General features: G+C 44.4%; 1 protein-coding gene across 1 annotated transcript in view; it reads left to right on the top strand.

Moving 5' to 3' along the window:
- Positions 1–13,915, top strand: part of PDE1A (phosphodiesterase 1A) — a 239,941-nt gene extending 226,026 nt beyond the window's left edge. The window contains exons 13-16 of the mRNA XM_060257025.1: positions 57–229; positions 953–1,249; positions 10,607–10,727; positions 13,016–13,915. Coding sequence (XP_060113008.1) covers positions 57–229; positions 953–1,249; positions 10,607–10,683 — 547 coding nt within the window. The 3' untranslated portion in view covers positions 10,684–10,727; positions 13,016–13,915. The remainder of the gene's footprint in view (positions 1–56; positions 230–952; positions 1,250–10,606; positions 10,728–13,015) is intronic.
- The last annotated feature ends 245 nt before the right edge of the window (positions 13,916–14,160 follow it).

Below are 14,160 nucleotides of genomic sequence, written 5' to 3'. Positions count from 1 at the left end.
AACTGAGTCCTCTTAATGTGTTCCTAATCTAGTTTATTCCCCCCCCCCCCATCTAGTGAGAACAGCAGTATGGATGCACACAAAAGAATTGGGGCTCGAAGCACGGCGTGTTACGGTGGGACTTGTTCGGAAAACTCGTTAGCAACTGTGGATTTAATCAGCTTCAAAGACAGCTTGGTTCAGATCATCCAAGAAAACAAAGATAGGTGGAAAGAGTTAGCTGAAAAAGGTATATTTCAACGTTGCTGATTTACCTGTGTGGCTCTTGGTCAGATGGTTTGATACACCTCTTTTATCTCTGCCTTCATTTATGTCCATTTCATTAACTTGGAATGTGCAACGATTGCCTATAAAAATGTTGAATGTAGGATGAGTCATGTGCGTGAGGAAAAAACATCACCTCAGTTTCAGACACACACCCCACACTGGTGCACACAGTGAAGAGTCTTGTGCACACAGGTAAGCGGGTCCAGAACTTGTCTCTCTGTGTTCATTGGTTCTGTGCACAGCGACTCTAGCTGGTTCAACAGTTGGACAATCTCATCCCACTGGGTTGCATGGACCTATTCATGTTCATGCTAGAGTGGCCTGTGAAAGTTAGGGCTGCCAAGCTCCTGCAGGGGGTGGGGGATGCCCCAGTTTGGGGGGTCCCAACCTACTGGCATGGAGCAGGTTGCCGGAGGGATCCCCACACCCAATGGCTTAGTTATATATGCATTTGGCTTGGTGAGTCATGCAGGACTGATGTAGAGCAGGGGTGGCCAACAGTAGCTCTCCAGATGGTTTTTTTTTGCCTACAACTCCCATCAGCCCCAGCCAGCATGGCCAATAGCTGGGGCTGATGGGAGTTGTAGGCAAAAAACATCTAGAGAGCTACCATTGGCCACTTGTGATGTAGAGGAAAACCACTGTGGGGCTGAAAAAACCTAATGTGTATGTTTCCCTTTCCTAGAAGAACTTGTGCAAAACGTTGGTGGGCAGCACAAAGGCCAGCCTAAAGACCAAAGCAGACAAGCTACAGGCACACCATCAGAGGAGGTGACAACCAAGACACCAAATGAGAATAAGCAGGGAAGCGATGACACAGCGTTGTCGATAGACTCGTCCTCCACTTCCATAGCTCTTCAAGTGAACTCTCTTAATTCATCGATCAGTGTACCTAGTTCGGAGACAGTGTCTAAACTTCCTGCAAATACAAAAGGAATGGCAGATGTACAGCAAGAAACACAAGCTACCACTCCCCTAAATGGTAATACCCTATCACCAACTATGTATCCTCAAGGATTTTTCAGGTGGCATAAGCTGTGTGCTTGTTTCATCACTATTAAGCCAGACGCGCTGGTCAGAGAAGGGAAGGAGGCATGGTATCTCCTGATTTAGTCAGTTTAGTAGAGTTGATACTTGGATGGGACACCACCAAGAAAGGCTCTGCAGAGGAAGGTGGCAGCAAGCCACCTCTGCTACTTAGTTGTCTTGAAAAATCCTTGGCGGGGTCACCATATGTTAGCTATGATTTGATGGCACTTATGTATTGGTCTCATCTGCAATTAAGAAAAGATTCATAGGATAAGTGCGCACAAAGACTAATATGTCACCACATGGAAGTTAACCAGTACCAATATGCATCCTCTCGCAACCATTTCTCATGGATACAATAGCTCTGATGGGTATGCAGTACCTTCAGGCTACATTCTCAGGGATGATTCACATGTTACAAAATCTCTGTGCCTGTCATGGGGACTTCAGATCATACATATGCTGGGATTCCAGTCTAACATTGCCCATGGAGAATGGGCTGCAGCCTTCTTATCTGTGCCGTTTTACCAACCTGAAATGGTCCCAGGGAGCCATTTTTTGCCCTGTTGGAGAAACTTACATTGGCTTATATCCCATGACTTTCCTGCTAAAGTGGTCCTACAGCCGTCTTCCGCTAAGTCTGTCAGAAAAGAAAGACAACTTCCAATGGAGAATTACATTTTTTGATGGGAAAAGGCTTTTTTCTAATGAAGTCTTTTTTTATTTAAGGAAGAAAAAATTTCCTTGTTGGAGGAAAAATTGGTGGAAAGAAGTCATAGTGATCCAAGAGAGAAATCAAATTCACTACATTTCCCAGTGGGGCAGATGGGAACTGTTTCAGATCAGTAAAAAGGCACAGGATGAAGCTTGTTCTCCATCAACACTGTGGTCCTGATCTGAATTAGACCCACACATTCCTTGGAAATATAGAACTCTGAGGGCCAGGGGTGGAATTCTAGCAGGAGCTCCTTTGCATATTAGGCCACACACCCCTGATGTAGCCAATCCTCCAAGAGCTTACAAAAAAGAGCCTTGTAAGCTCTTGGAGGATTGGCTACATCAGGGGTGTGTGGCCTAATATGCAATGAGCTCCTGCTAGAATTCCACCCCTGCAGAGGGCACATTTGATCCAAAGTTCTCATGTGACCTCCAAGGAATCGACTATCATTCCTCTCAATGGAGGAAACATCACAGATCTAGATTGCCTGCATACAAATTTCTCCCTCTGCTGAAAAGAATGGAACAGCCAGGTAGATAAAGAAAAGCTCCACAAAGACCACAAATAGGATTTGGGATTGGAATTACATCCTCTTGAATTACAGTTCTACTAACATTTAAATGTTGGTTTCACTATGAATAAGCAAAAAATAACTGCATAATTAAAGATCCAGCAATATAGATGAGTAGATGAAAACAACCTTGCATATGTCTAACTAATGTGCATAAAGATGCCTATTGGGGGCCTGTTTCAGTTAACATTTCAGTGCTCATCTGGGCCTGAATATTCCAAGTGAATCTCTGGAGGTTCTTTTCGCATTGATGTATATTGAAACCCCTCCCCCCCCACCCCCCACCCCACCTTCCGTATCTCCCAATATTTCTGAATCCCAATATGATATTTGGATTTGGGAAATATTCAGAAAATTCTGCTTTCCCCCCAAGCTCCATTATACCCTATGGGGACCATCATACTTAATGGTCCCCACAGAGTATAATAGAAAATCATTCCAGGATATCTGGGGCTCTGGGGGGGCTGTTTTTGAGACAAAGGCACCAAATATGCAGCAAAGCCGCTGGTGCCTCTCCTCATAAAACACCCCAAGTTTCAAAAAGATTGGACCAGAAAGTTCAATTCTATGGACTGTCCCCATTCTCCATTGGTTTCAATGGAAGGGAAAAGGCATTTAAAGGGAACACATTCTCTTTAAATGCCTTTTGCAAGCTGCTCCACGAGTGAACTCCAAAGCAGTGAGTTCACCCAGAAGCCTTCCAGGTGAACACACTGCTTTGGAGTTCACTCATGGCACAACTTGCAAAAGGCATTTAGTTCCCTTTCAATGCCTTTTATTCCCCTATGACTTGCAAAAGGCATTGAAAGGGAACTCCCTTTAAATGGCTTTTCTCCATTCAATGCCTTGAAAAAGGCATTTAAAGGGAGTTTAAACCAGGAGAAGCTGGCCCAATGATTTGTGTGCAGTGGTGAGGTCTCTTGCCACTGCATATAGACCTGGCTGGGAGGCTTCTCCTGCCCCATAGTTTAAACCAGTGTTTCCCAAAGTGGGCAATATTGCCCTGGGGGGCACTGGAATGATCCAGGGGGCGGTAGTAGCCTTGGGTGCAATTCGGGGGGCGGTGAATAAAAATAAGGGGGCGATGGATGCATAAAGCAAGAAGAGAAGAGAGTGGGAGGTGTTAAAACATCACATTTCTGGGTCCAGAATTTCCAATTTAGAGACAAATTCCAATTACCAAAAATAGTGGGTTCCTTTTTGTCTGGTAGAATCATAGAGCTGGAAGTGACCTTCAAGGTCATCTAGTCCAACCCCCTGCACAATGCAGGAAACCCACAAATACCTACCCCAAACTTTAATTTCAACCCGTTGGTTCTGGTCCTACCTTCTGGGACTGCAGAAAACAATTCCACACCATCCTCTATATGACAGCCCTTCAAATACTTAGTTCAAATTCACCCCATTAGACTAGTAATGAGGACCAGAACTCTGTCCAATTAAAATATAAGAATTATGCAGTTTATTTACCACAGAGAATAAAAAATAGAGGTGTATAGACACACAAGAAACACAGAAACAAAAAAATCTTACTGGTCTATCTTAGCCAATACTTGTTACAGCTAGCAGCTTCTCAAGGTTGCTTGCAGTTTCTCTCTCAGCAATAGTTTAAATCAGGACAGTTGGAAGCACTGAGGCAATTGCACAAAACTCTCTGAAGAATTTCAACCTGTGGCTTTCTCCTCACAAAGTTTTCTGCAGAGCGTCAAACTTTTTACAGTCCTTTGGTTACCAGTTGATTGCTTCTGTCGATTTCAGCCAACTGCAGTGCCCCAGACACAGAGTCTTCTGCAGGGCCAGAGCATGGGAGTAGGCAGGGTAGGCGACCACCTAGAGTGCCAACCTGCCAGGGGGTGCTGCTGGGTGCCCCCTTACTCCCCCTTCCCATATGGCATGATCATGCCAGCCAGCAGGCAAGCTGAGAGCCCTGGGCGGTTTTCTTTGCAGGGCAAATGTTGCCTTTTCTTTGCAGAGCAAACATTGCCTTGCGCTTGTTGAAGAGCGCCCCATTTTACTGCTGCCTGCTGCTTTCAAGTTAAAAGTGGCTGGGTGGTGGCACTTCCCCATTGCACTAGTTGGAGCTGACGGCGCAATGGGAAGGTGCCCAACCAGCTGCTTTCAATCCAAAAGTTGCAGGCAGCAGTAAAACTGGTCACTCTTCGGAGGCTTCCTTTGAAGGCTCCAACAAGCATAGACAGTTTGCCCTGTGAAGAAAAGCGGCATTGCGGCAGCACTTGTGTACACTGCCTGGTGCTCTGGGCTTGCCTGCTGACTGGCATGATGACATTATCACCTGCATGCAAAGAATATCCCCCCTTAGGAGCTCACGGGAGGGGGCGCGTGGGGTTCTGCCTAGGGTGGTAGAACCCCTAGTGCCGGCATTAGTCTTCTGTTCCTCTTCTTGAGTTTTGATATTTTACTAACCCACTTATATCCCTGACTGCCTGTCAAAGTGCTAGAATTGTGCAACCAGCCATTGGTACAAAACAACCAATTTAGCTGGGCCCATCTAGATCTTCTCCTGTCAAATATCTGACAAACTAGATGGCCTCCTGTCAGTTGGAATTGAAATTTCAAAAATTCTCTGTGAATGCAAATGTTACTGTAGTTCAGGTATGTCCAAAAGGTAGATCAGGATCTACCGGTAGATCGCGGAGGGGTCAGAGGTAGATCACCAGCCCCACTTGGTCTCATGGTTTGCTGGACAGGTGTTTGGGGTTTTTTGATGATTGTTTGGTGTGGTGGTATTTGATTATTGGTACCAGTATGATGAATTCTTATTTTTACTTTTAGAACTGCATGTGTGGTTTTGTCATCATCCAGAGATCTTCAGTTCCTGTTGATCTTTAATACTTTGGGACAGTGACAGTTTTGGACCAGATTCAGCCAGTGTTAACTTAGTATCTCAGCCACCCCAGTATAACAAAGATGAGTGTTCCAAAGAAGAGCAAAACCTACCACTTTCATGATGAATGGGAAATGGACTACTTCTTCATCATGGTGAAAGACAAGTGTTGTTGTCTACTTTGTAATGCCGCTGTATCCTTGCCCAAAAAGGGTAATCTGGAGCGTCATTATAAGGCTCTGCATAGCAATAAGTTTGATGCTGATTTTCCACCCAAAAGTGAAATTCGTAAACTGAAGCTAAAAGAACTTAAATCTAAATTGGCTGCACAGCAACAGTTGATGGCGAAGCCAAGATCACATTTGATCAGTGCAACCATGGCATCCTTCAAGGTCAGCAACCTGATCGCAAAGAAATGCAAACCTTTCAATGAAGGAGAATTTGTAAAAGATTGTTTTCTTGAAGCAGCAGACAATCTTTTTGAAGGATTTAAGAATAAGAAAGAGATCATAGCTGCTGTTCAAGATGTACAATTGTCAAGAAACACCATCGGGTGGTGAACAGAAAAGATGTGTGGAGACACAACTGAACAATTGTTGGAGGATATTTCAGTTTGTGTTGCTTTCTTACTCCAACTGGATGAATCTACTGACATAAGAGACATAGCCCAGTTACTAGTCTTTATTCAGATGGTTTTTGAAGACTTCAGTGTTAAAGAAGAACTACTTGGAATGATTTCTTTAAAAGGGAGAACTACCGGTCAGGAGACATTCAGCTCTTTCCATTCTTTTGTGACAAAATGTAATCTTCCATTGCATAAACTTGTTTCCATCACTACTGATGGAGCAAGAGCAATGACAGGTGAGGTTAACAGTTTCATAGGCCTCTGTAGACAGCATGACGACTTTCCAGATTTCTTTTCTTACCACTGCATCATTCACCAGCAAGTTTTGGCAAGCAAGAGACTCAATACAAAGACTGTCATGGACATCACTTTCAAAATTGTAAATTCAGTTTGTGGAAGATCACTTCAAAGGGCTTTTCAATCTTACTCTTGATGAAGGGGCAGCGGAAATCATTTTGCACACAGATGTAAGGTGGCTAGGTAGGCACAAATTTCTGCAAAGATTTCGTGATTTGCTGAATGAAATAAGAAGGTTTTTGAAGGAGAGGGGAGATGACATAGCAGAGTTGGAAGATGAGGAATGGTTATGTGATCTGGCATTTCTCGCTGACTTTACAGGCGAACTAAGTGATATGAACATTGAACTACAATGTAAAAACAAATGTATTGGCGAGATGATGAGTACAGTTTCATCCTACAAGAGCAAATTTGAGCTAATGATGACTGACCTTGCAAACAACACTTTTGATCATTTTCCTAATACGCAGAACCATCTGGGACAATATCCAAATTTTGCTTTGCAGAATGAGAAGTATGTGACAGAAATCTTCTCTGTTATCCAGGAATTCGAAAAAAGATTCTGTGACTTCCAAAGAATTGAAAAAGTTGTGGAGTACTTATCATACCCATTCAAAGCAGATATGGACATTAAGGAAACTGCAGCTGCTATCAGTAAAAATTACTCATTGAAAACGAAATAGTAATCCTGAAAAATGAAATTTTTCTCAAGACCTGTGCTGAGCAAGAATCAAAAGAACATAAGAGAAGCCATGTTGGATCAGGCCAATGGCCCATCCAGTCCAACTCTCTGTGTCACACAGTCATTTTGGAAACTAGTGCCTAGAGACAAATTTCCCAACTTGAGAAGATGCAGTGAAGCTGTACACTTCTGTTTCGGTTCAACATATTTGTGTGAATCTGCGTTTTCCCATCTGAAAATGACAAAGAGTATACAGCGTTCCAACATGACAGATGAACATCTCCAGGATTCTGAGACTGGCCCTCACGCAATATTCACCCAACTTCAAATATTCACAGTTCTTTCTGGATCTTCGTCTCTTTGTTTTGTTTTTGCTTATTTTGCTTACTAGTAAATGACAGAAGGTGCATTGTAAATGGGGGGGGGGGGTGGAACCCAACTTTGGTGGGTTAAAATCTAATTCGAAACTAATTTGAAACTTAATTTTCATGGTGGTAGATCACCAGCACTTTTGTCTGGAAAAAATAGATCACGACCTGTTCGAAGTTGGACATGCCTGCTATAGTTGATTTTATAAAATAATTTTAGAATTTCACGCTTCAAAGTGACTTCTTTACAACATCTTTGTTTACTCTGTGTGCAAATATGTCATTGCATCTCTTAGTTCACTTCTTGAAGGTAGATTTCCAAGGGGGCGCTGAGTAATTTTTTTTTCTGAAAAGGGGGCGTTAGGCCAAATAAATTTGGGAACCTCTGGTTTAAACACCCCCCCCCCCCCAGTTTTTATTTGGGATGAGCTGCACTGGAAGCTAATCAGATTCCCTGATCTGATTTTGGCTTCAATAATACCTGAAAAAGTATTTTTGTGATGATAACAGATGGGTGTTTTAAGCTGCCCCAGGGACGGGAGGCAGGTGGACCAAAAAAAGTGCATCCACACGTGCACATCTGCCTGCTGTCCCCGCTCCGCCCCCGAGCTACCCCAGCTTGCTGGGAGCCAGCTCAAAAAGGCTCCACTTTCAAAGTGGTGCCTGTTATATATGTGATCAGTAATATGTCTAGTATATGGAGTTCTTGCCTGGCTCATTGGAGCCTGTAGGGACCGAGCTTGGGGACTCGGGAACAATGGGCAGTAGGATCCAAATCCCTGCTGCCCTGCTCCAATCACGGGCCCCCTGCTGGTTTGAATGGTCCAATAAGATGCTAGTGTGGGAACCTCGAATGTATATATAATTGGCCCTGTTGGCCCAGTAGCCAGTCTTTGAGTGCAGCCCTATATGATGCTGTATTGAATAAAGAGCTATGTTCACTACCACCTGGGCTCATCGTTGCATGGAACCCACTATTATAGTGCCTTTACACCAGGGCACCTCTAAGGCACCTTCCCAGCTGTCTGGAAGGCCAGGAAACATCCAGAGAGGGCCCGTGGAGCTGCAGAGGGTGTGTGTGAGTGTCCAGACGCTCCATAGGGCACCTGCAGCCCGTCCCTTTTCCAAGTGCCGTCTAGAAGCTCCTGAGCAATCTATTTCCGGCTGGCTCTCTTCTGGGGCAATTTGATGCTGCCCTGAGCCAGCCGTCTAGTGTCAGCCTTTGGGTATTTTTTCAACTGAGTTCATTCCAAAGGCATACTCTAGTTGCATCTCTGATACAAATTAGGATGTGCGTTTCTAGCTGGGAGTCTCTAGTCATTCCATGTGGTCTGTTTGTTGTGACCAGAGCAGAAAGCCTTGCTTTTTAAATATGGGATGATTTTAAGACATTGACTGATTTTCCACCCACCTTACCTGCTCCCACTTTCCTCTTTTCAGTGGGGCTTCCTTCCGACTTCCCACTCTCTGCCCTGGGGCTGCAGCTCATGTTGGCTTTTTCGTGCGGCAATCAGAAACCGCTAAAAACCAGTTTCTGTTTGCTGCAGGAAAACTCCTATATGAGCTGCAGCCCCGGGACAGATAGTGGGAAGTCGGAAGGAAGCCCCACTGAGAAGAGGAACCTCAGAGGGGTGTAAGGTGAGTGGGAAATCGGTCATTGAGTGTAGCGACCTAAAAATGGGAAAAGTTTGACTGGCAATATTTTAACAGAAGCCTTTGATGTCACATGAAATAGCTGCTGTAAGTGTTGCTGTAAAGTAACAGCAAATTGTTTCTTTCTCCCTAAGAAACTAATGATGACTGATTTCTTTTTTGGGCTGTGTAATTCTCTTCCTGTTATTACTGTACCTCCCACTAATTGTAGGCACTTAACATCAGAAGCCCACGGGCCAGTTGATCTGAACCAGAAAAAAAAATACCAGATTTCTTTTCTATTTTTATACCATAATGAGAGGCATTCCAAATAGAAGAAGTAGGTATAGACGTTTTGTTTAATTAATACTGATTACTTTGATGGGATGGAGTTTGGGAGGAGAACGGAGAAAAGAAGAATGTGCTTAAGGTTGCCAAGTCCAATTCAAGAAATATCTGGGGACTTTGGGGGTGGAGCCAGGAGCAAGGATATGACAAACATAATTGAACTCCAAAGGGAGTTCTGGCCATCACATTTGCCTTTATACCTACCCACCACTGGAAATAATGAACGATAGGGGCACCTTCTTTTGGGACTCATAGGATTGTACCCCCTGGTCCAATCTTTTTGAAACTTGGAGGGTGTTTTGAGGAGAGGCACTGGATGCTGTGCTGCAAATTTGGTGCCTCTGCCTCAAAAAAACAGCCCCCCCATAGCCCCAGATGCCCGCAGATCAATTCTCCATTATACCCTATGGGAATTGGTCTCCATAGGGAATAATGGAGTGCCCAGCAGTTATATAAGGACTGAAGACAGCAATTCTGTGTGTTCTGATTATCAAGCATTCATTGCGGGTACCGCACCATAAATATCATGAAACTTGAGACAGGTAGAAGTGTGTATTGTGGCAGTTCAGAGTATACAGACCACAAGTGCCTACACTTTTTGAGCAAAATGAACCACAGCTTCATGTGATGTTGACATAAAGGCTAGTGGTGTGGACAGCGCCGGCTGTAGGGTTCATTGCACCCCAGGCAGGTTCCCTGCCCGCCCTGCCCCCCCCCCTGCAGTGCTGCAATGCAACACCGTGCTCTGTTACCCCCGCATCAGAGTGCACTGTGCTGCAGCTGGGCCTTACCGACTTTGATGCAGGTGACGCGCCATCTAATCCTTTGAAGCACGTGCAGGAGAAGGCTTCTCCCCCCTCCTTCCTGGAACCAGAAGTGAGGAGGAGTGAAGCCTTCCCCTGTCCAAGCGTCAAAGGATTAGATGCTGACCAGCCACATCAAAGCTGATAAGGCCAAGTCACAGTACACTCTTCTGATCGCGGGAGGGGGAGGCAGGTGAAGCGCAAGGGAAGGGAGAAATGGGTGGCGGTGGGGGGGAGGCAGGCAGGTAAACTAGGCGGTTGTGGCCCCGGGGGGAGCCCAATTCAGCACCCCCTCCTCCTGGCACCCTAGGCAACTGCCTAGTTTGCCTAGTAGACAGGCCGGCCCTGGGTGTGCATCTTACCAATATGCATGGGTTTGTGAAGGCATTTTACCAGATTTTTTGTGTGTGTGTTCTTCCAGGTGAACCCAAACTTTGTAAGAATACAGAAGAGCCTGCAAAAGCGTCAGAACCAAACCAAGCTGTGCTCCGCAACTAGAAGACGTACATCTTCCTTGTTTCTTTCCATTTGGAAAATGAGAGGTAAAGAGTTCTTCTGTGCTGTATCAGCAACCCTCCTTCTAGATCTTTAAGAAAACTGAATAAGCTCAACTTGCTTTGAGAATTAACAAATCCAACAAAGAAGGAGGTGAGGAGGTGGCGAAGGAGGCAGTTTCCTCAGCCCCACCTTAAATTCGCTTCCGATTTGGGATAGGAAGATTCTGCTTTTGGGATATGCTGTGTTCTATTTGTGGGACCATGAACCACAAGTTCCACAGAACCACAGATTTGGAATTGCAAAGATTGACTGTTTCCATAAGCAAAATGCCCTTGGCAGGGGTGGAATTCTAGCAGGCGCTCCTTTGCATATTAGGCCACACAGCCCTGCAAAGGAGCTCCTGCTGGAATTCCACTCCTGGCCCTTGATGGAAAGGGGGGGGGCGACCTACACAAAAACTAGTTTCAACAAGTAATTCAGACTAAATGAATAAACACCAAATGAAGGGCAACTTTTTAAAAATTCAAGAACAAGTTAAGTGTAGCTATTCTTATTTCTTGTTTGTTTAGGTTGTTTCCAATTCTGTTTTATTTATTTAGCTTGACTTTTGTTGTTTAGATACTTTTAACCATGAGCTGCCTAGACCAGTGGAAAGCAATTGTTTAGGCTCAGGTGCCAAAAAACTTGTTACATCTACCCATGAAGATATTGGCATGCCCAAAAATGAAAAGGAAGGAGAAGAGCGTTGATCAGACAATTAAAGTGCTCATAAATAAGCTGGAGACACAGCAATGAAATATTCAAGTGACCACTAGAGGGAGTAGAACATGTGTGGACAAGGGGAGAAGAACAGTGCAATATATGTACACATATGAAGAAAACAAGATGAGCCAGAAAACCCAATGAGAGTGAGCTGAAACCCAATGGGACTGCCAGAGTCTCATAGCCCTCCTTGGTATCCTGAGTGGAAACCCAGCCTTGTGCCTAGTGAGCCAGTGTTTATTATACACGCTTGGAGATGCCTAGCTCTGGTCGAGTGATACCAGGGGTGGAATTCTAGCAGGAGCTCCTTTGCATATTAGGCTACACACCCCTGATGTAGCCAGTCCTCCAAGAGCTTACAAGACTCTTTTTTGTAAGCTCTTGGAGAATTGGCTACATCAGGGGTGTGTGGCCTAATATGCAAAGGAGCTCCTGCTAGAATTCCACCCCTGAGTGAGACGATGTAGAATAGGGGTGTCAAACGTGTGGCCCAAGGGCTGGATCTTGCTCCCAGAGGACTCCTATCAGGCCCGCGAGCATCTCACTATCATCTGCTTCCTTCTCTCTCTCTCTTGCTTCCTTCTGCATCACAGCTTGCTTTGCCTCCATTTTCTCCATTGGCTAACCAGCACATGAAGCAACTGATGTGCAAAAGCTTGCAAAGCCCAGCCATTTCATGTTTCCCCCTGGGTCTTAGACTCAAAGCATTGACCATGAGATTTCTGTAATGAATGTCAATAAATCAAAGGTAGATTCACAACTTACAGATATACGCCCGAACAGCAGATTGCTATAGCGCAGACATTATCTCCAGATTTTGATGCAATAATTCAGAGCAAGAGGTGTCAGTTATCAGAGACTGTTAAATAAACAATGTATTGCAAGAGTACTAAGCATATGCAAGAGTACCCGAGCCCACTATGGGAAAGGGCGGCCTATAAATCTACGAAAATAAATAAATAAGAAAAACATTTTAAGTTTAAAAAAAAACCCCTTTGTGTTTATATCTCTGCTACCTGACATTACATTTTATGACACACATGACTTGGCCTGAGAAAGTCTCATTTATGTCAGATCCATCCCTCATAATGTATGAGTTCAATACCCCTAAAGAAGGGCCAGATACAAATTCTCCAACTCAGCCAATCAATCAATACAAAGAGGAGGGAGGAGAAGGGAAGAAGGATTCTGGGGCTAGCCAAATAATTGTCTCAAGGTTCTTCAACTCACAGAACTTGGTGAACCTTTGTCAACAGAGAAATCCAGATGCATAAGTGACTGTGAAACTCAGAAGACCTCACTGGCCTCTGAATTCAGAGTGTGTTTCACATCTGGCCAACTTGCTTTGAGTTCATGGTCCATTTCCTATGGTGACAAAAAAAACAGCCATATTCTATTACTCAGAATGTGTTTAGATTTGCAAAATCCACCTTGGCAACAAGGGGATAGTGGCATGCAATATGTAGTCTCCTTTATGTCTTCCTTAAATGCTCTCGATCTTTCTCCACTTAAATGCCTAAAATATCACATTGCAGTAAAGTCATTTTTCTTCTCTTTAATTCTATTGCAGGATGAATAAAATGGCACTAAAACATCTTCATTTCCCACCAGGCTGTTATCTTCTCTGCCAAATCGTCCTTGGACCATTTTAGCTGTATGTAGAACTGATGGATACAGATGTCTGGCTTTAAAAGAACTACAAGGCCTTGAGCGGGGAACTCGAGGTGCTCGTAGAAGAGCTAAAAGATTTGGAGTTATTTTCCTGCTCCTTCTGTTCTGCCATCTTTAATTTAGCTGGAATACATTTTTAAGCAACAAAAAAAGAGGAAGAAATTATTTTGCTCAGTGACACCAGCCATTACTGTTTCACCATGTACAAATACGTGCCGCGGAAGACTGATTTATAGAGATTTAGAAGACTGCTCTAGGCTTACTTGTAGATGATGGAAGGGACGTAATGAAATTTCTACCCAAATGTACAGTTTTTTTTAACAAAAAAACTTTCTGGAAGGGTGGGTGGGGATTCAGGGATCGTAGGGAGTCTCTTAAGTTGAGCAACGAATGTACCTCTACGCCATGTCCTTATGTGGTGAAGATCTGTTGAAAATGACCAACGTTAACGGTACATCAGAATCGATGATAAGGTTACAATGCAAGGGAGGGCCATGGTTCAGTGGTCCAGCACAGATGCAGAGGTCCCCAGGCTCAATTCCTGGCATCTCCAGTTAAAAAGGATCTCAGATAGGTGACCTGTGAGAAACCTCTGTCTAACACTGGAGAACTTCTGCCTGTCGCGATAGACGTGACAGGACTAGATGTGTTCTTATTCCGGACAATGGCGGCTTTGTGTGTCCAATATCGCCTCCGATAAATCTGCCATGAAACTCTACCATTTCTATAGACACAAGAACCACCACTGATTTGGACGCATGGGTGTAACTTGCACAAAACTGTCTGCAGAACAGTTCGTGGGAGATAACGAATCGAAAAGCCTGTCTGGCCCCCCTCAGGTCATTCCCAGGGCAGCATGTGATGTCATAGGCACTTCGGTGATGTCATAGGCACTTCGGTGATGTCATAGGAACTCGAGTGGCTCTGCACGGCTCTGTGGGTTTTCTCTGCTTCTTCTGGCCTTCCCCTATTTGAGCTGAATACGTTCCACACTATCAGGGATTGGTATCGGAGAATACCAAGAAATTGTAATGCACGTCAGTT

The sequence above is a fragment of the Heteronotia binoei genome, chromosome 16 (genome assembly GCF_032191835.1).
Source record: "Heteronotia binoei isolate CCM8104 ecotype False Entrance Well chromosome 16, APGP_CSIRO_Hbin_v1, whole genome shotgun sequence".
In the NCBI taxonomy this organism is placed as follows: domain Eukaryota; kingdom Metazoa; phylum Chordata; class Lepidosauria; order Squamata; family Gekkonidae; genus Heteronotia; species Heteronotia binoei.
This window is presented reverse-complemented; position numbering and strand designations above follow the sequence as displayed.